The sequence below is a fragment of the Bombus pyrosoma genome, linkage group LG15 (genome assembly GCF_014825855.1).
Source record: "Bombus pyrosoma isolate SC7728 linkage group LG15, ASM1482585v1, whole genome shotgun sequence".
NCBI classification, from domain to species: Eukaryota; Metazoa; Arthropoda; class Insecta; order Hymenoptera; family Apidae; genus Bombus; species Bombus pyrosoma.
In genome coordinates, this window is record NC_057784.1 from 10,691,619 (window position 1) to 10,714,353 (window position 22,735).

The 22,735-nt window shown below is 34.2% G+C and overlaps 5 protein-coding genes across 6 annotated transcripts; 4 read left to right on the top strand and 1 right to left on the bottom strand.

Moving 5' to 3' along the window:
• The first annotated feature begins 824 nt into the window (after window positions 1–824).
• LOC122575905 (odorant receptor 13a-like) lies at window positions 825–7,575 on the top strand. Its single transcript, XM_043745394.1, has 8 exons — window positions 825–1,019; window positions 1,189–1,441; window positions 1,553–1,659; window positions 1,838–2,146; window positions 2,377–2,652; window positions 3,895–3,939; window positions 6,736–7,062; window positions 7,273–7,575. The coding sequence occupies exons 1-8, from the start codon at window positions 825–827 to the stop codon at window positions 7,573–7,575; spliced, it is 1,815 nt and encodes a 604-aa protein (XP_043601329.1).
• A 1,518-nt stretch (window positions 7,576–9,093) lies between these two features.
• On the top strand, window positions 9,094–11,586 carry LOC122575670 (odorant receptor 13a-like). 2 transcript variants are annotated; one of them, XM_043744973.1, is made up of 6 exons: window positions 9,094–9,439; window positions 9,737–9,989; window positions 10,098–10,198; window positions 10,472–10,804; window positions 11,028–11,303; window positions 11,465–11,586. In XM_043744973.1, exons 1-6 carry the CDS (start codon window positions 9,245–9,247, stop codon window positions 11,528–11,530), a joined length of 1,224 nt encoding a protein of 407 aa, XP_043600908.1. In that variant the 5' UTR covers window positions 9,094–9,244; the 3' UTR covers window positions 11,531–11,586. The 2 variants fall into 2 exon arrangements, with proteins under 2 accessions (XP_043600908.1, XP_043600907.1); XM_043744972.1 differs by lacking the exon at window positions 11,465–11,586 and having other exon boundaries at window positions 11,028–11,401.
• Window positions 11,587–12,245: 659 nt separating this feature from the next.
• Window positions 12,246–14,456, top strand: LOC122575683 (odorant receptor 13a-like). Its single transcript, XM_043744989.1, has 6 exons — window positions 12,246–12,448; window positions 12,693–12,945; window positions 13,167–13,270; window positions 13,368–13,709; window positions 13,958–14,233; window positions 14,365–14,456. The coding sequence occupies exons 1-6, from the start codon at window positions 12,254–12,256 to the stop codon at window positions 14,419–14,421; spliced, it is 1,227 nt and encodes a 408-aa protein (XP_043600924.1). The 5' UTR covers window positions 12,246–12,253; the 3' UTR covers window positions 14,422–14,456.
• A 1,901-nt stretch (window positions 14,457–16,357) lies between these two features.
• Window positions 16,358–19,865, top strand: LOC122575674 (odorant receptor 13a-like). The gene is made up of 6 exons (XM_043744976.1): window positions 16,358–17,261; window positions 17,320–17,572; window positions 17,649–17,752; window positions 17,845–18,171; window positions 18,304–18,579; window positions 18,647–19,865. Exons 1-6 carry the CDS (start codon window positions 17,067–17,069, stop codon window positions 18,710–18,712), a joined length of 1,221 nt encoding a protein of 406 aa, XP_043600911.1. The 5' UTR covers window positions 16,358–17,066; the 3' UTR covers window positions 18,713–19,865.
• On the bottom strand, window positions 19,689–22,692 carry LOC122575681 (myosin regulatory light chain 2). The gene is made up of 5 exons (XM_043744987.1): window positions 22,555–22,692; window positions 21,046–21,279; window positions 20,497–20,680; window positions 20,330–20,402; window positions 19,689–20,160 (listed from the first exon to the last, which is right to left on the bottom strand). Exons 1-5 carry the CDS (start codon window positions 22,555–22,557, stop codon window positions 20,007–20,009), a joined length of 648 nt encoding a protein of 215 aa, XP_043600922.1. The 5' UTR covers window positions 22,558–22,692; the 3' UTR covers window positions 19,689–20,006.
• Window positions 22,693–22,735: the final 43 nt, after the last annotated feature.

Consider the following 22,735-nt stretch of genomic DNA (forward strand, 5'->3'; position numbering starts at 1 on the left):
TCGTGTCATATATATTGGATCATATATTTGCAATCATATATAGATTAGTCTTGAATAGTTTATGATAGTATAATTTACATATTGTTGCCAGCAAATAGTGAAATGTATTTTCATGTTACAAAATGTATCTGCTAATACGTAGAAAATGCACGTACTTTTACTGCACTCATAAATTAAATTGTATATATCTTTAGTTAATACAGTCGAAATGTCGATCGAGTCAACTCTAATTCCGAAAGAATATTTTGAATAATCGATCATCTGTCCTCTTTCGAGTATGTTCTTCGTTAAATACAAAGAACAGATCCTATGCATCATTATATACCTACTATTATTACATTATTATTATATTACAAAACAATTTGCAAAATGCACATGTGTATCATACGCAATAAAAGTACATAACACTAAAATGTGAAAAATTATAATAAAGATGCTTACGAAACAATCGACAAATAGTCTTCGTATGTTTCATTCCTTTATTCGCGAACAGCAGTAAAAGAAAGTTAGGTTAACAACCACTGTGTTCTTCGAACGTTCCCGGACAACAAAATTATCGATGTACCGCGTATGCGTTATCGTTTCCCCGAATACCTCCATCCGTCTGAAATCGTGCATAATTTATCAATCCGATGCTCCTTCCCCTTTCCGTTTTACACCACAAGAGAGCAATTATAGTGACGTGTAAAATAACCAGTTGTCCACGAAACATAGCGGATATGCAAAACGAACAGGATAATGAGGTACGTATGGAGACTCAGGTATGGTTAATAAAAAATCTAAAGATTCTCTTGCTTGGAGCACACTACCGTTGAAGACTCAGAATGAGCTCGAAGAAGGGCAGAGATCTGTCGATCACCATCGTGTCCTTCTACGCGAAAATCGTTGGCTTTTGGCTGGTGAAAAACCATGTCGACGAACGTTGGAGGAACTTCGCTACGATTTATACAATTTTCGCAATTCTCGTCGCCATCGTGGTCGAAATAAGGGATCTGTACTTCACTTGGGGAGATTTTAGCGTAAGTGAAAAATTCAATTTTGTTATAGTAACATGGAGAATAATTTTTCGAATTAACAATTCTACGGATTTGAACACTATTCGAAAGATCTATTGGATCAAAGCAGTTTTTGCTCTCGCGGTAGTTTGGAAAATATCCATCGTGTACGTGTACTGTTATTTGATTATAGGGTACTGTATACATCATGTGCAACCTCGTAACTATTGTTCTAGTTTTGTTCAAAATTTTGGTTTGTTTCGCATACAAAAAGGAGTTGCTTAGTTTGATACGATACGCGAAAACGAATTTTTGGCATTCGAATTACAATTCACACGAACGAATGATTGTGGATAGGTGTAAACGTACCTGTACGGTTCTCGTTTGCGTCTTCACTTTCTTCGCTCAAGGAACAGTTATCTCTTACGTGATAGGACCAATTCAAGGTGAGACATTTATATAATCATCGTACAAAAAACGATATATATTTTTAACTGGCTTTTTTGATTAAACGAAATTAATTAAATTAGCTTTGTTAACGTATTTATATTATTCAGCAAATATTGGAAGAAATGAAACAAATCGGATACTTCCATTCAATATATGGTTGAACACACCAATATGCTACATGACACCATACTTTGAGATCGAGTTTATCATACAGGTACTAAGAATTTGTTAGTTGCTAAAAACAATTAAAAGAACAAATGTTTTAATTTGCCACAACTATATTTATCAAAGTTAATGTCAAATATGTATATTCCAAAGTCGCAATACATAAATTGAATAAAATCACGTATACGCATATGATAAAAATAAAATTATATCTTGCGTTTCTACAGGTTTTGTGCCTGTATCATGTTGGCGTATGCTATCTTTGTTTCGACAATATTTTATGCATTATAAATCTACATACTGCTGGACAGTTTCGTATCTTACAATATAGACTTGAAAATATGTGCAGTGTAAATAACAATGGAAAATTGTCGTACAGCATATGTAAATATATGAAATTTAAAACTTACATTCAGCAACATCAAATGCTCATTGAATATTGTAAAAAACTCGAGCAAGTGTTTAATTTGATTGTGCTTGGACAAGTATCGCTCTTCAGCTTATTAATGTGCCTCGATGGATATTTAGTACTTACGGTATGCATAGTAGTATCTATATTTAAAAAAACTGTTCCGTAAAAATAGAAATTTAATGTTGAAAGAATTCTAGTCTGGTTCATAGTAGTAATAATTCTTGATATTGCGACATAGCAACAATTCCAATCTTCTTTATTTTCCGTGAAGTTGCAAAAAATTTTCATAGAAAAAAGTAATATGTTTTTAGTTCGTTGCAGCGGTTTAGGCAACAACAATGCAATTTTTTACAGGAAGACGCTCCTCTTACGAGACGCCTTATTTTCCTATTTCATATAACGGGTTGCATGTGTCAACTGCTGATGTTCACTTATAGTTGCGATTGTCTGATACGAGACAGTACGAACGTAGCTAATGCCGCCTACAAAAGCTTATGGTCGTTTCTGCCAATGGACAAATATGGGAAAATATTACGGAGAGACTTGATGTTAATTATCATGAGATCTAATATACCATGTTGCCTGACCGCTAGTGGATTCTTCGTCGTATCACTGGAAACGTATACTGGAGTAAGTACATCTACTCGCTGTAACTACATTGTGTAACTACACTAACCATGTATAGAACGGGCCCCGTTTCTTCGTGCAAGCTGAAATAAATAAATACTGCTACTAATTTAACCCTTCCACCCAATCTGATATAATAATACTAATTCTTACACTTCCTAGCGAATATTTATTTTATTTTCACGATATTCGCTCGTTATAACGTTAACATTTACTTATATCGATTTCTTTATTGTCGTTTTAATATCATTTCGTTGTAAATTTTGAGCGATGCAGTGTTACGTTTTGCTTCTACTATTGAAATAGTAGAGGAGATGGTACTTACATTTGTCTAAAAAATCGATGCTACCAATAATGTGAAACTTTGGCCCCTTATAATCAATATGATCGTATTGAATGGAATATCCTTAGTAAATTCGTTATTACTCTTATTGTATGTAAGATAATATTACTTGCAAAAATTACAAATATAGTATTCTTTCTTATATCCAGCGCATTCGTTGTGGATTCATAATTCACACGACCGACATCGAACTTGCATCTCACCATTATGATCATCCGAATACTTCTGAGAAGGAAACTCGTCGGTCGTTAGGCTTTTATTTGTTTCAAAAGAGTAGAATTACCCAAAGAGACTGACGTGTGCGAATGAGGTGAGATTTCCTCCGCAATCAACCTACGGCATACCTTGTCCTTATATGCAGTAGGGAAAAATATAATAGTATCGTACCCTATAGGATATAAAGAGTGCAGCGTTCCATATCCATGCTACCCTCGAAACAACGTTATTTTCTACCCGTATTTATAAGTAATAACTAAAAAGTTTCATCAAAATTATTGTTGACGTGATATAAATTTTCTTTCAAAGTACGTTGACTATACCAATCACATTATTGCACAATATATGATACCTGAATATTATTGTAAGATTACAAGTTATTAACAAAATTCAACATTATCAACTTTCCTTCTCCTCTCCTCAACATTTCCTACGTACGCAGAACATATTTTCCAACATTTACAACTGGAATATGACGCGTCATAAATTATCAAACGAGGAATTAGTAAGTAACAATTGTTTTATAATTGTTCTTATTTGCCTAACAAACATTTTTTTAAGTACTTGTAAAATAACTTTATCGTAACAAACACAATGCCTATTATTATTATTATATCAGATACTCTTTAACGAGTTATAAAATCATGATGAAAATTTAATCTATTGTGTTCCTTTGATGTTTACAGATTCTAAGTACCGCGGCATCGTACTTTACGTTGTTGAGAAGTCATGCAAGCGATACGCCTTAAACGCAAGTACCAACAACATTTTCGAATAAAGTTCCAAGAAATTTAAATGTTCAAAAGCATTTAGGTATTTATTTACTTGATATTACACAAAAATATCAGTTGTTTTGCCTAACCTTCATTCGTAGGCTGTGTTTTCAGGAAATGCAGTTACTCCGATCAATATTCGGACACCCTTCGAAACAGAATAACTTCTTTAAAATTGAGCCAAACGATTTGAATTTTTTTTTTCTTTTTCTTTAAGTTACAAAGGTTAATTCACTGGACGACGCGCACAAAAATTTTGAAAAAGTTACGATTGGTCGAAACCTCGGAGAAAATAATAAAGGTCACTTTTTACTAATTTCTTATGCAAGAAAATATTAAAGGCGAATTCAAAACAGCCGTGTTTACAGCACGTTCTGTAGATTCGGAAATGCCGAGCTCGCGTGGTCTTACTTCGAAAACCGTGGTGATCCGTGGAGCTTTCATGTGCATCAAGGAGGATCTGCCTCAAATGATATGGATGACGACCGTACAATTATCGAGAGATCCTTTTTCGATAATTACAATATTATCGAAAAATTCCTTATATATAGACATAAATCTTCGAAATATGTTGTTCAAATTTTCTTCGATTCAAACTTTCACAACCAGATAAAAATGTTGTAAAAAGCGATCTCACCTTCCTCTTCGTAATTCGGATTAATTCCGCGAGTTTCTCAAAAATTTTTTACACGTCTCCTGACAAGCTAGCCCTTCTACCTTCTCAAAAAATATCAAACCGTCTGATCCGTTCTTTAAAAAGTTATGCTATTTTAAGGTGTGTCCGAATATTAATGGGAGCAACTATGTATTTTTCTTGATTTCTTCATTTATTCGATTCTTCGTTCATGTCAAGACACAGTTGCTTTAAACAAAACTTAAGCCTTTCGTATCAAAAATATCAATGACAAACGATTTTACATTTACATTTTAACCGGAACAACTTAATCGTTTTACCTATTTTAAAAGAAGATCAATTCTTTCGCGCGAATTTGCGGTACTAGCGACAAAGTCTAACTACAATACTATTCTATACATTTTGATAATAAGTAACAGACTACTTCTCTGGAATATAGAAATATAGCAATAAACAGAAGGATTTTAAAAATACTTTTATTTAATACAATAATATGATAATACGATTAATATTACCTCTACCATTCTCTATTTCATTTCATAAATATGTCTTCGCGTAAATTCACCTTCCGCAAGTACTAATCTGTAGCACAATTGTTATTAAAACGTGTCACACTAAGAATATATAATTAATTAATGGGTGAAAAATGAAAAAAGCAAAGTACTTGCCAATTAATTCTGCTGATGAAGGAAAACATGCGTTATAAGCTTCGAGACATTGTCATATATCGTTTAACATTAACATAACACAATTAACATAACTAAATCACTAAAACACAAATAAGGATAAAAATGACAAGTTCTTGTGCTCAAAAACGAATTCAAAGGATGGAACTCGATTACACAACGTTCTTCAAAAGTTTGAACCATCTAAACAGTCGCACGTGTATTGTAATACACATTGTCCTCACGTCTGGACATTCGGCGTCTCCGTGGAATAATACACATTTTATCGATCCGACGCTGCTTTTCCTTTTCACACGATGGAACAGCAGTTGCAATGACGTTCAGAATAACCAGTTGTCCGCGAAGTATAATATGCAAAACGAGCCAGATAATCAAGTCAAAAGCGATCAAGGGATCAAAGTAATATTGTATCACTGTAACAGTCACTATAGATATCGATGATAAGCAAATTAGAGGCTTTCGATAGAATCGAAGAATGAGTACTCCATCGTCGAAGACTCAGGATGAGCTCGAAGGAAGTCAAAGATCTGTCTATCACCGTTACAAGTTTCTACATGAAATTCGTTGGTTTTTGGCTGGCGAATAATTATGTCGATAAACGTTGGAGGAACATCGCCATGTCGAATACAGTATTTTTTATCTTCGTTGCCATCACGATCGAGTTGAGGGATTTGTACTTTACTTGGGGAAATTTTGAGGTGAGTAATGAAACAAATATAGACTAAAGCAAATTTTCAACTAACAATACCGTAAAAAAAATGGCTTCTAAGTTTTGTTGCTGAATACTTTTATTACAGGATGCTATTTACACCGCGTGCAATGTTGTAACTATCATTTTAGTTCTACTCAAGACCTTTGTCATATTTATACGTAACGACGAACTGCTTTATTTAATTAATTACGCGAAAACAAACTTTTGGCATTCGAATTATGACTCCCACGAGCAAATGATTATAAATACCTCTAAACGTGTTTGTACGTTTCTCGTTTGCTCCTTCGCCTTTTTTGCTCAGGGAACAGTCGCCAGCTTCATACTAAGACCTATTTTGGGTGAGACATTTACGTAATCAATCTGCGAGAAATATGAACATTTTTCAGTACAAATTAAAACGCTGACGCAAAACATATTCTTAAGGAATTATTTTGTCGATATTGTTATTATATCAAATTGGAATTATAACAACTAATAAAGAGGCGCGTTGATATGTTTTTCAGTAAACTATGGTAAGAATGAATCAGATAGAATACATCCGTTTAATATGTGGTTCGACGATTCATTAATGTTGTCACCGTATTTTGAAATAGTCTTCGTAATACAGGTGAAAAAAATTATTCGTATGAGATCATTGTAAAAAATACTTTTTAACTATTGTATTTTAATCTAGAAATCGTACGATATTTTGGATCGTTTAATCATTATGCTCGTTTTTACAGATTTTTAGCGCGTGCCTAGTTGGTACGTGCTACCATTGCTTCGACAATCTTTTATTTATTATAAATCTGCACACTGCTAGTCAGTTTCGCATTTTGCAATATAGATTTTCAAATATGTGCGATATAAATGACCGCGAACATTACACAACTTTGGAAAGATCATCGTATACTGTACATAAATATGCAACGTTTAAAACTTACGTCAAACAACATCAAATGCTCATTGAATATTGTAATAAACTCGAGGATGTGTTCAGTGTAGTAGCACTCGTGCAGGTGACACTCTTCAGCTTATTAATTTGCCTCGATGGATATTTGATACTTATGGTTAGTAGCAATCGCGTTTCATCGTCGCATTCCATTTACTTTTATTAGATTTTTTATATTAATTTCCTTCCTTCTACTGCAACATAATATATAATAATTATCTTTTTGTTTATTAAAATATAAACAAAATTCTTACGGAAAAGAAGAAAAATTATACTAATAATAGCTTTTTCTTTATTCGTTGTTTTTATTTAATTATCTCTTCTGCAGGAAGAGATTGCTCAAATAAAACGTCTTACTTTCATATTTCATGTAATGGGTTGTATGTGTCAATTATTAATGTTCACGTACAGTTGTAATTGCTTGATACAAGACAGCGAATGTGTGATGAACGCCACTTACAAGAGTTCATGGTCGCCCCTGCCGATGGACAAATATGGAAAAATGTTACGCAAAGATTTGATGTTCGTCATGATGAGATCTAAAACACCCTGTTGCTTGACTGCCTGTGGATTCTTCGCTGTATCGCTGGAAACATATACAGGAGTAAGCAATATTGTGTACATCTTGTAGTTAGCTATCGATTTAGTCCTTTCGTCGCGGAAATCTCGAAAGGAAAACGTTATTCGTATAGATGTATTGTTAGAGTATCCTATAAACATTTAGGTGCTTTATTTCATTAATAACGATGTAATATACATGAATAGAAATTATTCTATACTAGAGAAAATACATATGTATATGTTATTTTTGAAAGAAATCAATTAATTTCTGTTGTACAATAATTAATACATTTCGGAAATGGTGTAATGAATGAAAGTAGCGTGAAATGTAAATTCCCAAATCTGATATAATAATATCAATCGTTTCTACCAAATAATTTTATTTTCAGGAAATTTCTCTCCCTGAGATAGTTACGATGTTCAACAAAATTAATGTTACTTGTTCTCCTTATAGATTTTGAGCATCGCGGTATCATGCTTTCCCTTATTGAGACGTTACGAAAAGGAACCGTTGCAGTTCATGCACATTACAAATCAATTTCTCAAAAACAATACAAGAAAATTAATTTACTGAAGTAAAAACGGGAATATCTAACGTGGCCTTTTATTCTTCCAAATAAATCGCGTTATCTGTAAAGTAAGTAAACTTTTAAAACAACGATTAATCACAAACCCTATGGTAGTTCTTTGTAAGATATCAATCTTTTCTACATATGCAGAACAAGAATATGGGATATGCTACAGCATATATTCGAGAAAATAGTCCGCATACATGTACAAATTATCTAATGACGAGGTTCGTAAATAACAGTTGATTTTTTCACATGAAAATACAATTATTATTATATCAGATTTTATTAAAAAGATACAACAATATCTTAATAGTTCCTTTGTTTTTACAGATTCTGAGTTCTGCGATGTCATACTTTACGCTATTGAGAAATCACGCGGGCGATACATAACTACTGACAGCAGTTTCCGATACACATAAAATGTATGCGGGAGAATTTAATTTCAGACAATAGTTACATATGTTTTTGTTAAAATAGAGAATAAAATTAAAGAGATATTTCATTACCACATAAATCTAAGTATGTATTGTACAATGTACATTATTGTACATATTGTAGTTAGTAACGTTTCGTATTGTAATCGTCCGAAATTGAGGTAAGTAGTTTGTATTATACACAATACTTCGCGCAACCTTACACACATATTGCACAACCGTATACCTCATAGGTAACACAAAGGAAAAAACAATTTTTCATAATAACCACAGTGCAATAATATCAAATAATTCCGATTTCACCATTTTCATTCTTCCTTTTTTGTAGCAACAAAACACAAAAACAAAGCATTTTCCATTTTACCACTAATTTCATAAAAAGCGAACGACGTCTAGCGCCGCATTATATAATACCTCACTCGGACCTTCAGTTCAGGAAATAATGATCCATAATACGCGCCGGCCCCCATAAATAATGCAACATACGTCCATCGTCAATCAAATACATGGTGAACCTGTTATTTTCTTTTTCGATCTCCAGTAAAAGATTGTGATCGTTTCTGCGTTTCACGCCATTCGTAACACTTTCCTGACAAATAAATTAAAAGCAAAAAATAAGAAGAGAGAATAAACAAACAGCAAGAAACTAAGAACGCGAAGCAACTATTGTTACAGAGTTTCATATGATACGTAAGTGACAGCTTTACACGGTTGACGATCAAACGGAACGAACATGCAAACGGAACAAGAGTCGGACATATCGATGAGATTGTCGGCTTTCTTCTTAAGGCACATTGGCCTATGGATAGCTAATGATCCCGCGGATGAACGCCGGATGAAAATTATATTCACCTACACAGTTTGGAATTTGATATTTGGTATGATCGTCTTGAGCAGAGATTTGTATTTTACTTGGTTCTACAATGGCGTGAGTATATTCGGTCGTTTCATATTTATTGTATAATCGATCAGTCGATTCTACAAACACTGGCAGTATTCCAAGAATTTAACGATGAGAATTCGTAGGGAAATAATATGCTGGAATAGAAGTTTAATTAATCAATATTTCAATCACTGATCCATAGTTAATATTTATTTTAAAATAATTATCATTTTTTATATACTAATATTGTAATTCCATTTTCCTATAGATTAACTGCTTGATTATTCATTCGATCAACGATACTTTTTGCTATATCTTATTACTTCAAATTATTAATTTCAGGATACGCTTTATGCTCTTGCCAATACTATGAGTTTGGTACTGACCTTAGTCAAGGTGTGCGTTATAGTGATGCACAAAAAGGAATTTATGAATCTCGTCGTGTACATGGAACAACATTTTTTGGCTGTTAAATACGATTTTCACGAGAAAGAAATTTTGAATGATTGCAGAAAGATTTGCGCCCTTTTCATCTCTAGCGTTACCTCCATTGGAATATGTGCTATACTATCTTATATAACCACGCCGTTTATTGGTAGGTTAAAATATGCAAGAACCAAAAACCTTTTTATTTAAAGTGTACACGACATTTAAAACGTATAACGCATACGAAAGCAAAGAATCATTCACGCGTTTATTGCAGCACAAATTGGAAACAATGAATCCACAAGGGAACTTCCATTTAATATGTGGATAGGTATTTTGTCGCAATCTCCTTACTATGAACTAATATTTTTTGCACAGGTATTTTAAATTTTTGCATTTTCCTAGTAACTAGTAATTTAATAGCTTGTCTTTATATTTGTACTTATTCGCTATATAATAAATTTTATTCGTACCGAAATAAATTTCTAACAGTTTGATATATTTACGACCAACCGAAAAAAATAGACAGCAATGAGATTCATCTCGTTACTACGATATAAATACATATATTGAAATTACTGAATATTCGATAAGCAGCGCTAAATTTCTACAACAAATTATATAAGAGGAAACGATTTTTCTTTCTTGCAGATTATGAGTCTATCTTATATAGGAATCTGCTACTTCTGCTTCGATAATGTTTTCTGCGTCATGGCCATACACTTGGGCGGTCAATTTCGCATACTTCGATATAGATTTTCAGAACTATGTAACATAAAATATCAGATAAGCGAGCAAAATAAGATGTCGATACTGACGAAGCATGTACACAGAACTTACGAGACATTTAGGAAGTACGTTCAACAACATCAAGCACTGATCAATTATTACAATACGCTAGAAAACGTGTACACGGTGATTATACTTATACAGGTGCTGGTATTTAGCGTGTTAATTTGCCTGTTCGGTTATCAAGTGTTATTGGTTAGTATTTCACGTGTTTAAAACGCCCTCATTGTGAATGCTTGTACATAATTCAGAAATGAACTTTCAGCGATTCATCTTTATTATCATTATTATAAAATATAAACATAATCATAACCTATGTATATAGAAGAGTTCTATCGTACATAGAATTCTTCTCCTCGCAAAAAAGAATTTCTATGATAAAAGCATATTTTCTCTTTTAAATGTTACTTTTTCTTAGGCTAATACTAACTCTGCAAGACGTTCTATTTTCGTCTTTCTCCTAATCGGCGCGTTGTCCTTATTGTTTATGTTCACCTATAGCTGCGATGATGTAATAGAACACAGTGATAACGTTGCTATAGGAGCATATTCAGCGCTGTGGACGATTATGCCAATGAACAAACATGGGAAGATGCTTCGAAACGATTTGATAATGACAATAGAGCGCTCCAGGCGAGTCTGCTGTTTGACCGCAAATGGATTTTTTCCTGTGTCGCTGGAAACTTATACTAAGGTCGGTACAATACCTATAAGAAACACAGTACGTTATGGTCTTCCTCGATTACCCAACGTCAATCTTTTCTTCCTCTTTTTTCTTTCTTACGATTAGTAACGAGAACTATACATGTGTGAAAACTATCCACGATGTTTAAAATACATGTGTACGTTTTACAGATTTTGAGTACCGCAATGTCATATTTTACATTGTTAAGTAACAACGTAACCAAAAATGAAACATAATTAATAACAAACGTTTCCGATTAATTCAGTGGGCACAATGCGCTTAGATTGTCTGGATGATTATAGGAAATCGTACGTATAGGTTTTTTAAAAAAGAAGACAGAAATAAAGGTTATCTTTTCATGTACAGAATCTCAGGCGTACAATTACTAAATACCTTGTAAAATTTCATTCACTTGCAAAGTATCAAAAAATACAGGAAAAATCATTTTTCGATTCATTTTATCACATCACAGACCAATCTATTACTAATGTAACTTCAACTCACAAAAGAGTTATTCTCCTTTCGCTATATCCTCCACCTTTCGACAAGGCAAAGTAAATTGCAATTTTCTTAAATTGCATGCTATAATTTACTAAGCTATTGTTAAATTTTCCTTTTGTAAAGCGACGCAGCTGTATGCCGAACGGTTCTCGTAATCATGCATAACGCATCAGTCCAATCCATACATTATTCCCCTCGTGTATCATCAATACCTTTTACTCTCTTTCTTCTTCTCTTTTTCTCTTCCTATTTTTCTTTGTTCTATTATCATTCTACTAAATTATCGGCTATGGATGGTAATATGGAATAAATATGAAGCGAGCAATCGCTTAATAAGGACGCGACTAGATCAAAGCGATTGATCGTCCCCGATATATTGGAACAATCAATGCAGAGTGTGTACGAGTGCACGAGTTCAATATCCGAACGTACAATAGCAGCCGGTTATTAGAAATACGATGAGTTTTATCAAGACTGACGATATATCTGTCAGATTGACGTCGATTTTTATGAAGCTCGTAGGATTATGGATGGCGACCGAACGATCCGAGCAACGCATTAGGAATATTACGGTGGGTTACACGTTGGTCGCGATCACCTTCGCCATGTGGTTGCAAACCACGGATATGTATTACTCGTGGGGTGATTTTAGCGTAAGTGTATCGATAATAAATTAATATCGTTTCCTTTATATAAATAAATTATGTATTGCTGTAAATACATTTAAATTGCATTGTATAATATAAATACAGCGTAATCTGAAAACTTTCGTGATTACGTTACTGTAGTAAATGCATGCATTATTTATTGTAGCAAACAAATATACTCGTTAGAAATAATAGGCACTTTTATCTCTAAGCGATCCTATTTCTAACATCTTGCATCGACTTTTCATAGGCCTGCCTTTTCGATGCATGCAATATGTTGTCGTTAATGATGCCGTTTATCAAGATACTCGTTTTGCTTGCGCATAAAGAAGATTTTTTTCGTTTAATACTTTACCTGCAACGAAAATTTTTGCATGGAAATTACAACGATTACGAAAGAAAAATTGTAATCAATTGTAAACGAAAATGTACATTTTTCATTTGTTTCTTTACACTTTTTACTCTGGCCACTGTTGCCTCTTACATTATTAACCCACTTGTCGGTAAGTCGACTAATCAAGACGGATAAAAATATAATCTAATTTGAAAATCCTTATTCTTATTAAAATACGAAGTGTCTGTATGATTACGTTAAATAAAAATTTACGTTATTGTACACGTTTTTTCTCGTACAAAGTTACTGGAAATTTTACCGTTATTATACACATATATGCGTATATGTATATGTATATTAAGAAACAAGTTACTTAAACATCTGTTTCAGCAAATATTGGAAGAAACGAGACAGACAGGGTGCTTCCATTCAACATGTGGATTGACTTTCCACTCACCGTAACACCATACTATGAAATAATATTCGTTCTACAGGTATTGTCATATTATCGATATATTGTATTATCGTATAATCTTAACACCAAAAAGTTCTCATCGTATTGAATAATATTACTTTAATTGAAATTCGTAGGTTTTATCTTTATATCATATTGGAATAAGTTACTTTTGTTTCGATAACTTCTTATGCATCATGAATTTACACGTGGCTGGTCAGTTTCGAGTATTGCAGTATAGAATCGCAAACATGCCAGATTTAATGAAAAAAATGGAACAAAGTAGAGATAAAATATTAAATACGGGAGTATCGTGCCTTGCGAATGAATGTTATAGCATTTTCAAAAAATATATACGGCAACATCAGGCGCTTATTGCGTATTGCGGGAAATTAGAGGAAGTATTCAGTTTGATTATTCTGGAGCAAGTATTGATGTTCAGCTTGTTAATTTGCCTCGATGGATATCAGGTGCTTATGGTTAGTATAGCGCGTTAATACGAATGACTAATTTTTATATGCATTTATATCTTTTAGATAGAAGATTTCTACGATCAATGCAAAAATCCGAGGTAATGAGTTTTGAATTTCTAATATTGTTACTACCTACAATACTTCGTACTATCAGCGTCATTTACAGTTATTATTATTACTTATGTTTATGTTTTGACAATACCGAATGACGTTATTACAATAATCTATGAATATATTATAATATCTTTTTACAGGCAGACGCATCTACCTCGATACGCGTGATTTTCATTTGCCATATATTGGCATGCCTATGCCAATTGTTGATGTTCACTTACAGCTGTGACTGTATCATACGAGAAAGTGCGAGCGTAGCCACCGCAGCGTACAAAGGACCTTGGCTAATATTGCCAATGTCCACAAACGGAAGAATGATGCGAAAAGATTTGACTCTGATTATCCTGCGATCGCACATACCTTGTTGCTTAACAGGCAAAGGTTTCTTCGTCGTATCTCTAGAAACATACACTAGCGTAAGTAACACTGTAAGGCTTAAATAAAATTATATCTATCGGTATACATATGGTTGCAACGTCTAAGCTTTAAACATTAAAACATGATTGAATTTCTTGAATACATCGCTCGTGCGTTTCGTCTTTCGCAGGTACTAAGTACAGCAACATCATATTTTACACTGCTGAGACAGAGTGAGACTCCGTGACATATGTTAATCGTGACAGTATACATAGTGTAAATAGTGTCGTACATAGCCTTGTAGTGTTCGTCCCTATAAATTATAAATTAAATTGATTGAAAAGGACTGGAATTCTGTAACAATAAAAATTAATCAAATATCAATATTACCTATCAGCTTCCAGTAGATATATTACATATACATGATCTGACCGTATCAAAACATATTAAATGTTTTTCTTGCACATGAAAAGAATACCTGTAGTTATATTGTGATATCTTACAGTTGCGTCACAATATAAAGAAAAAGAAAACGAAACAAGTTCTTAACTGAAAATTCACTTCATTTTAACAATATATATACATATAACAATAACTATTGTATTAAAGTGTACGCATTTCAAGTATGCACATAAAATTTTTTAAGACAATGCATACTGATATGATGATGTGCATGTTTTCGTTGCATTTCTGCAGGCTCTATGTTTATATCATGAAGGCATATGTTATTTTTGCGTTGATAACTTATTTCGCATTATATCGCCTGCATGTGGCTATCCAATTTCGTATATTACAGTACAGAATAATCAATACGCCGACTTTAGAAGACAAGGATAAAGACTCGGCCAAGATTCAAATTCGGATTCTACGGATAAGTTTCAGGAATTTATCTCGTTAATCGACAAAGTAGTTGAATTTAAAATTGGTCGTATCACAAACAGAAATCACGGCACAAGTCGATCCGTTATCCTTATTTCCTCCGTTCTCAATTGGTACGCTACGTTTCTAATGTATCAAAAGATCACTGTTCTTTTGCTATAAATCTTATTCCCTGCCTTTCTAAAAATTTGATGAAAATTACAACTACCTCGTCTTATATGCTACGTTTAACATGCAAAGTTTCCCTTTCCCAAAGCAGCACAGCTGTTGACAGTGGTTCGATTTCACAGAGGGTCTCTTAATCCAGGAATCATGCATAATTCATCAATCCTGTTCATATACTGCGTATTATGTATATGTACTACGTATAATAGTATGCCAACGTTAACTATTAAATATATAAAACAAAAGAACATATGAAAGAAACATAGAAACGTAAAAGTAAACGGGCGCGAACTTTTTAACAAAAAGTTTTAGAGAAATAAGACAAGTCGTCGTGTTTTGGTAACGGATGCTTACCTCGGCTATTTTGCCATACAGTACCCGGGCACCCCTAGGGCCATAGGGGTTGGGGTTACGCCCAACCAGCGCGCGAGGTGCCCAGTACCATGCTACCTGGATTAGTTAGGCCTGCAGGGACTTTCACTCGTCTCAGGGGCGAACGGGGCGCTTTCCAAACCCTACCGTCTCCCGGGACGGTTCCGAAGCAAGTGGAATGCTGCTCACCCGCCGAAGGCCATTCGGGGGAGCCAATACCCCTTAAATTAACCCTCTTGCCAGCACTTGGCCATCAACCACTGCCACCACGAGTCCAAACCCATAATTGGTCGAATCGAGGGCTCGCTACACCCTCTGGGCTTACGCTCGACTCCCGTGGTACCATACTTAGTCATTGGTGGGACTATCTTTGTGGATGTACCGCCACGTCTCTGCCGGCCGGATACCGGCTTACCGTGCTCGGCAGACCCAGATGAGACTCACGTTAACGGGAGCCTTAAGATACAACGTACCAGGCAAAAATATCCCGACGGTCTCACCCTTCGCGTCAGGATCGTGGGTGCGCTACTACCCAAGGCCGCTCTCCCGGCGACCTTCCCTGTACATAGAGGACTCACGTAAGCGGGACGCTTGCCCCCGACGGTCCTCCCTGGCTGCGGGAATGTGAATTTGCCAGCTCCCATAGACTCACATAAGCGAGTCCTCCCTGCGGAGAGAGAAATAAGACAAATAAGTTGCTCGATAGATTTAAAAGGATAATAAAATATATTATAATAGCACATACAGTGACGAGCAAAAGTTTAAACACACTCCGCTGATTTTATGTAAAAGGCGATACTACAACTAATTTTTCAAGTGATCGGTAAAGATTAGGTAATAGTAACTACAAGCTACGTCTGATTAACGAAATGTAATAGTTCATTTTAAGTATCGCAGCATCGTACTTTACGTTGCTAAAACAGTGTATAGAAGCCATTCCATAATACATGTTAATTCTATAACGGTGTACATCGTGTATAGACGTAGGTAGATACAGCAATTCGTTGCTGTACATTATTTGAATTTTCAATGAATAAATAACAGTATCAATTATCTATTGACCCATATGTGTTTGTATATGCATTCGTATCCCACAATTAGCAATAAAAATATTCACAGATTTTTCACTATTACCAAATTAATGAACTCTTTCAAAATCAAATCTTCTTTTCTTAAAACAACACACAAGACGTCAACGTTTTCCGTCAGACTGCATACATATATTAATCTTCTACTTCCCCGTCGCCACATCCAACTGCCACCCACCACTCAGCCCCACGGTAAGTTTTAAATCATGCATAACTGGTTGATCGCATGCATTACGCAAAATATAAGGCGTACGAATGAGGATAGAGGACGATTGGGAGATCAAAGGCACGATATATCGATGCAATTGCTTTCGAAACTTTTCGATAATTAATAGACCGACTCCCCTATAAATTCCGAATCGGTGTGTCTGATCGTTTGAAATCCAATATGAGCTCGAAATATCATAAAGACGTTTCTTTCAGTGTAGCAGTTTTCTATCTAAAGATCGTCGGCTTGTGGTTAAGCACTAGCCTCGTTGAGAAATGGTTCAGAAATGCCTTAGTGACGTATACTGTTCTCGCAATTATCTTTAATATGTGGATGCAATTGAGGGGCCTTTATTTCTCTTGGGGAGATTTCAGTGTAAGTGTATCGAGAATTTTACATAATGCTTGTAACTTTCTTAATTTTAATGTTTTAGGTCAGCACTTATATCGCGTGCAATAGTTTGGGACTATTCATGGATCTATTTAAATTGTTAATTATATTTATACATAAGAAAAAATTTCTTTATTTAGTCTTGTATATGCAGAAGAATTTCTGGCATTTCAACTACAATCAATATGAAAAATCGGTCCTAGCAGATGCGAAACGAATGTGCATCTACTTCGTCTGCGTTTTCTCATTTCTCTCTCAATCTACTATCTTTAGTTACATCTTCAGGCCACTAATATGTCAGTCTATCAATTTTCTGGTTTAAATGGGTTTATTTCTAAAAAAAAAATTAATTCATCGACAATCTGATTTTAGCAAATATTGGGAAGAACGCGTCAGATAGGGTACCTATATTCCATATGTACTTGGACCTACCATTGAATGTCTCGCCATATTATGAAATAACGTACTTGATACAGGTACAATATTATTTCTATTTTACATAAAAATCTTAGGCGATTTCATGTATCTGTAAATAATAATTGTAATTGTAATTATTATGTGCGTATAGGCTTTGACTTTGTATCAGGTTGGCGTATGTTATCTTTGCGTCGACAACATATTTTGTATTATGTGCTTACATGTAGCTAGTCAGTTTCGCATATTACAATACAGAATAGCCAATGTGCTAAGCCTGAAAGACAATGTTAAATTTGATCAAGATACAAACCTGGATTCTTCGGCTGAATTTTACGCCATATTTAAAAAATGCATTCAACAGCATCAAGCTCTCATTGAATTCTGTACCACGCTCGAAGAGATATTTACGATAATTATACTGGGACAAGTGTTAACGTTTAGCATATTGATTTGTTTCGTCGGATATCAAGCGCTTCTGGTTAGTATATTACAAATTCAACGTTACTGATTTTATTTTTCTCGTTTAAAACGAGATATTCGATTTGAACAAATTAAATATCCCATCGTCGTTGCTGTAAAATTTGCGCTCGTAATGCATCATGATTCACAGGTGAAGCTGTCACTTTCATGGCGCATTTCTCTTGTATCTTTCTTAACGACTAACATATGTCAGCTATGGATCTTCACGTACAGTTGTAATGCCCTAGTACAAGAAAGCGTGAACACTGCTAATGCTGCGTACGCTACACCATGGATATATTTACCAATGGACAAGTTTGGAGAAATGGCACGAAAGGATTTGCAACTCGTACTCATGAGGTCGAGGCGAGCCTGTTATCTCACCGCCTGTGGCTTCTTTCCTATATCCCTGGAAACTTTTACCAAGGTATTTATTAACGATTCTCGTAGTTTTCTATATTAATTAATAACAGTATATTTTCTTCGTGTCACAGATTATGAGCTCCGCAATGTCATATTTCACTATACTAAAACAGGGAACCGTGGATACAGTAGAATAATTCCTCCAGTTTTCATTTTATAGGCGTACACGTTTAAGTAATGTTGAAAATGAAAAATTTGTTCGTTTTGATTTAAAAATGTTATTATCACAAATTTATGAGATTTATAAAATATTAAAATAAATGGTTAGAAGAAATTTGATTATATAAAATACGTAAATTATAATACGTCCACAGGATTTGTAACAAGATAGTAATAAAGTTAAATAGAAAGAACAAGTATGAGTAATTTTAATAAACCGTGGAAATTTTCGAATCACCGAAATTCTCTGTAATCTTGGAATTTCAAATTGAACAACAGTACTATAGATTACAATAGATTATTCATCGCGAATTATACAACGATTGATTCTACTCCTTATATTCGATATAATTGTGAACGTGTTTATAAGTTAAATTTAGTTCGCTATATTGTCATCGGCACGTATGTAATTTGATACAGTGCCAAACTTGAAGCAGAAGAACATCGTACGAACAAAACCATTATCTTCTTTAAAATAAAAAAATTAATTTTAGACCAAATCACGACGTTGCACAACTCACAATTTCATCTGGTGGAATTATAATATTTAGGCAATATTAAACAAAGTTTACAATTTAATATGACATATTTTTATGTGCAGAGTTATGAATAAGTACATCTTATTCAATATATGTTACTAATAAACATCATTTTATTCTTTTTACAAGTATACAAAATGCAAAGAACGCAATAATACTTGATATATATATATATATATATATATATCTAAGATATATATATATATATATATATATATATATATCTTAGAATTATTCTCTAATTCGATGAGTTATATAAAATCGCTTTTCGTTCAAAATTGCTTAAAATCTTTGAAAAACTTTGGAGGAAGAAGATTTATAATGCTTAACAAACAAATGATATTGCAAATTTCTATTATTTTTACCTATTCCTGCTGTTGATATTTGTGACGGATCAAAATTAGGAAGATCATTGTAAAGTTTTAAAGTAATTTTATTATATGAACAATAATATGGAGAGTCAAAGCCTCGTTTTTCGGCAGAAGGGCTGTTTCCACTTCCAAGAACCTAATGCTATTTCTCACGATCTTTGCAACTTGCATCCTTAAAAGGATTTCCTTTGAAAAGCTATATCGTCAAGAAACAATGAAAAGTAAGTAATTCGTGTTCGCTTTTCAATCAAATTTCGTCACTTGGAAATGGATGAAGCAGACCTAACGCTAATACGAGACTTTGTTTTCAATGAACAGAGTTTTTTTTAACAGACATTTTTAATGTTGAAGATCACTTAAAGTTACTCCTCCTCTTCCTCTCCCGCACCAGTTAACATTGCGATAAGGCTTTGCGTATCGATAAATCCCTTGTCATCAATGTACATATTATCATAAGCATCATTGACCTCCTTCGCGGTGAATTTGTCACCATATGTCATCAAAGCGTGCCTCAATCTATGACGGAAGGAAAACGAATAATTTTCATAATTTTAGAAAGCTACTCAACTTCTTTTCCGAGATATTTCGGTATATTTCACGGGATTATTTAATTTTCTACTCCTTTCTCTATCCTTTTTTCCGAGAAATGAATAATCTTACAATACCAATAGCTCTTATCGCTTACCTTTCACCATCAATCTTTCCGTTTACGTCGAAGGTACTGAACGCAGCAATTACGGTTTCATCGTCGTCGGAACCTAAAATAGAAGAAATTGCGATTAATTTAATATACATATATAAATTGGCAAAGAGGGGCTAATCGTATCATCTGGTAAATTTATATGTTGATACCTGATCCCGACATGCGAGTTGCGAACAAGTTGAGTAACTGGGTAAAGTTGATAGGACCAGGAGCTTCACCTAGCATCTCGTCAAGTTCTTTATCGGTAACCAAACGACCGACATTGTCAAAAGTGGCACGAAGGTCGTTCTTTCCAATTACACCATCCTTATCATGATCCATAAGTTGGAATGCCTGGTGGAACAAAATGAAATGCACATAAGTACATCCAAATAATAATTGCAACTCGTATTCTTCAACGCTTTAATTTTAATTTTATTTATTCGAAAATGATTCGATCGACGTTACGACCAACTTATTAAATAACTTATTAAATAACTAATTAAAATTATTATTTTAACGTATTTAATACTTTAAATACATTTCATTTATCTTCACCATAGAACGATATACAGCGAGATATCTCGTTTCCCTTCGCAGAAACTGCGGTAACTGATGCAGCAAGCATTTAATAATGAAGTTTCACTGTATAGTTCGCTGTACGATGGCAAATTTTTGGATAATTACTCGCATATCGTTGAAACGGCATTTGAACGTACCTCTTTAAATTCGGCAACTTGTTTCTGAGTAAACATAGAAAACACGCTGGATCCAGTGCGTTTAGCTTTGCGGCTACCCCGACTGCTTGCTCTAGTCGAACCAGATTCTTTAGGGGTACCGGTAGGAGTTGGTGGCTTTTCTTCTGCTGGTGCAGGTGCTGGTTCTGGTTCTGGTGCAGGAGCAGGCGCTGCCTCCTCCTTCTTTTTCGTCTTCTTCTTCTTCTCTTTATCCGCCTACAATAATCCGGCGTAATTTTTATTGAAACGAAACGAGGATATAAAAATATAAAAATTTCAGCCAAACTTGCACTTACTCTTCCGCACCGTTTAGTGTCTGTACAAGTGTAACTTGCGATTTCTCGAGTTTTAAAATACTCATTTTACCAAAAAATTAAGTATTTTCCAATATTTAATTATTGTAAACGAAATGTCGAATTTAAAAGCGCTTAGTATGCGATAAATCGTAGAAAAATCTTTTTCGTCGTATTATTTTCGTAAAAATGAATGTTTCAATTTATTTAAAATGTGAAACAAACAAAAGAGTCGGTTTGGTAAAATATTTAATATAAATTACTTGCAAGGAACAGAAACCAAGTGGTAAATAAATAAAAATCTTGCCAATTATTATCTAATAATTAATTAAATGGAAATCACCGTAAAGCCGAAAGATATGCGGAAATAAAGAATTATCGCTATTACTATATTTAGCTGGCAGTAAGCTAGCTTGGATAACATCGAAGAAAATTCGGAGGGCGTTACTCATAAGAGTTAAAAATAGGACCCTTCTATCACGTACGGTATAGTTGAAAAGAAGCCAGGACAAATATAGACCGTTTATCCCGTACAGCCTCTCGAATTACTATTTGGTTACGTAATTCTTTTATCTTTATTTTTACTTTTATAATATATCTAACAAATAAACGAAGGTATACATGGAAATTAAATGAAATTTGATAGTACAGATTTTTACATAAACAAAATTCAATTAAATCTAAAGTCCACTAACTTAGATAGACGATTAAATTCCAATTATTAAGAAATCCAAAAATTAAGAATCCGATTAGGAATTTCATAGATTAGATGATCGCAAAGATTTATTAAAATCCAAAAGTACATGTAACAACTTGAATATACAGGATGGAAGGCAAATAATAAGGTCCAAGTACGGAATGGCTAACAGCCAAAAATCTAACGAAGATCACTGTTTACACTTCATTAACACAAATACGCGATGTTTAGTGCAAGTTCTGCACTTTGACGAATTCATTCACCAGGCGTACAATTTAGACACAATTTATTTAATTCATCGATCTCTCATCGAAATTTACCCTCGTACAACAGGTCAAACATGTTTCCACCACTAGTCACGTGTACGATATTCGGCATTCCGTTTCTTTCTACATATCCCACTGTATAGAAGAAATTCAACGAACAGAACTTTTCGCATATTTCCTGATCGCCTGAATCCGAAATCACGGTGGTATCATGGTGTACTCGGCGCTTACTTACCATGGCTACAGTTGGTTTGTAAGAGGATGGTACGAGATGGTCACAACGAACCAACTGTCCGAATCATAGAAGTGAACTTGTCTAAGTAACTTTGGTGGATCTCCCCCACTACATGGCTGGTGCTTGAGCAGGGGTGCTTTGCCCGGGTATAACGCCAACGCCTATCTGACCATATTTAGTG

Excerpts from the sequence above, each read along its gene's own strand:
- LOC122575905 (XM_043745394.1), top strand. The coding sequence starts at position 825 with ATGAGCTCGAAGAAGGGCAGAGATCTGTCGATCACCATCGTGTCCTTC. Across the intron at positions 2,147-2,376 it reads ATGGATATTTAGTACTTACG|GAAGACGCTCCTCTTACGAG; the intron begins GTATGCATAGTA and ends AATTTTTTACAG. Across the intron at positions 7,063-7,272 it reads ATGGATATTTGATACTTATG|GAAGAGATTGCTCAAATAAA; the intron begins GTTAGTAGCAAT and ends TCTCTTCTGCAG.
- LOC122575670 (XM_043744972.1), top strand. The coding sequence starts at position 9,245 with ATGCAAACGGAACAAGAGTCGGACATATCGATGAGATTGTCGGCTTTC. Across the intron at positions 9,990-10,097 it reads TATAACCACGCCGTTTATTG|CACAAATTGGAAACAATGAA; the intron begins GTAGGTTAAAAT and ends CGTTTATTGCAG. Across the intron at positions 10,805-11,027 it reads TCGGTTATCAAGTGTTATTG|GCTAATACTAACTCTGCAAG; the intron begins GTTAGTATTTCA and ends ACTTTTTCTTAG.
- LOC122575683 (XM_043744989.1), top strand. The coding sequence starts at position 12,254 with ATGAGTTTTATCAAGACTGACGATATATCTGTCAGATTGACGTCGATT. Across the intron at positions 12,449-12,692 it reads ACTCGTGGGGTGATTTTAGC|GCCTGCCTTTTCGATGCATG; the intron begins GTAAGTGTATCG and ends GACTTTTCATAG. Across the intron at positions 14,234-14,364 it reads CTCTAGAAACATACACTAGC|GTACTAAGTACAGCAACATC; the intron begins GTAAGTAACACT and ends CGTCTTTCGCAG.
- LOC122575674 (XM_043744976.1), top strand. The coding sequence starts at position 17,067 with ATGAGCTCGAAATATCATAAAGACGTTTCTTTCAGTGTAGCAGTTTTC. Across the intron at positions 17,262-17,319 it reads TCTCTTGGGGAGATTTCAGT|GTCAGCACTTATATCGCGTG; the intron begins GTAAGTGTATCG and ends TTAATGTTTTAG. Across the intron at positions 18,580-18,646 it reads CCCTGGAAACTTTTACCAAG|ATTATGAGCTCCGCAATGTC; the intron begins GTATTTATTAAC and ends TTCGTGTCACAG.
- LOC122575681 (XM_043744987.1), bottom strand. Across the intron at positions 20,403-20,496 it reads AACTCGCATGTCGGGATCAG|GTTCCGACGACGATGAAACC; the intron begins GTATCAACATAT and ends CTTCTATTTTAG. Across the intron at positions 20,161-20,329 it reads GGAAAGATTGATGGTGAAAG|ATTGAGGCACGCTTTGATGA; the intron begins GTAAGCGATAAG and ends CTTCCGTCATAG.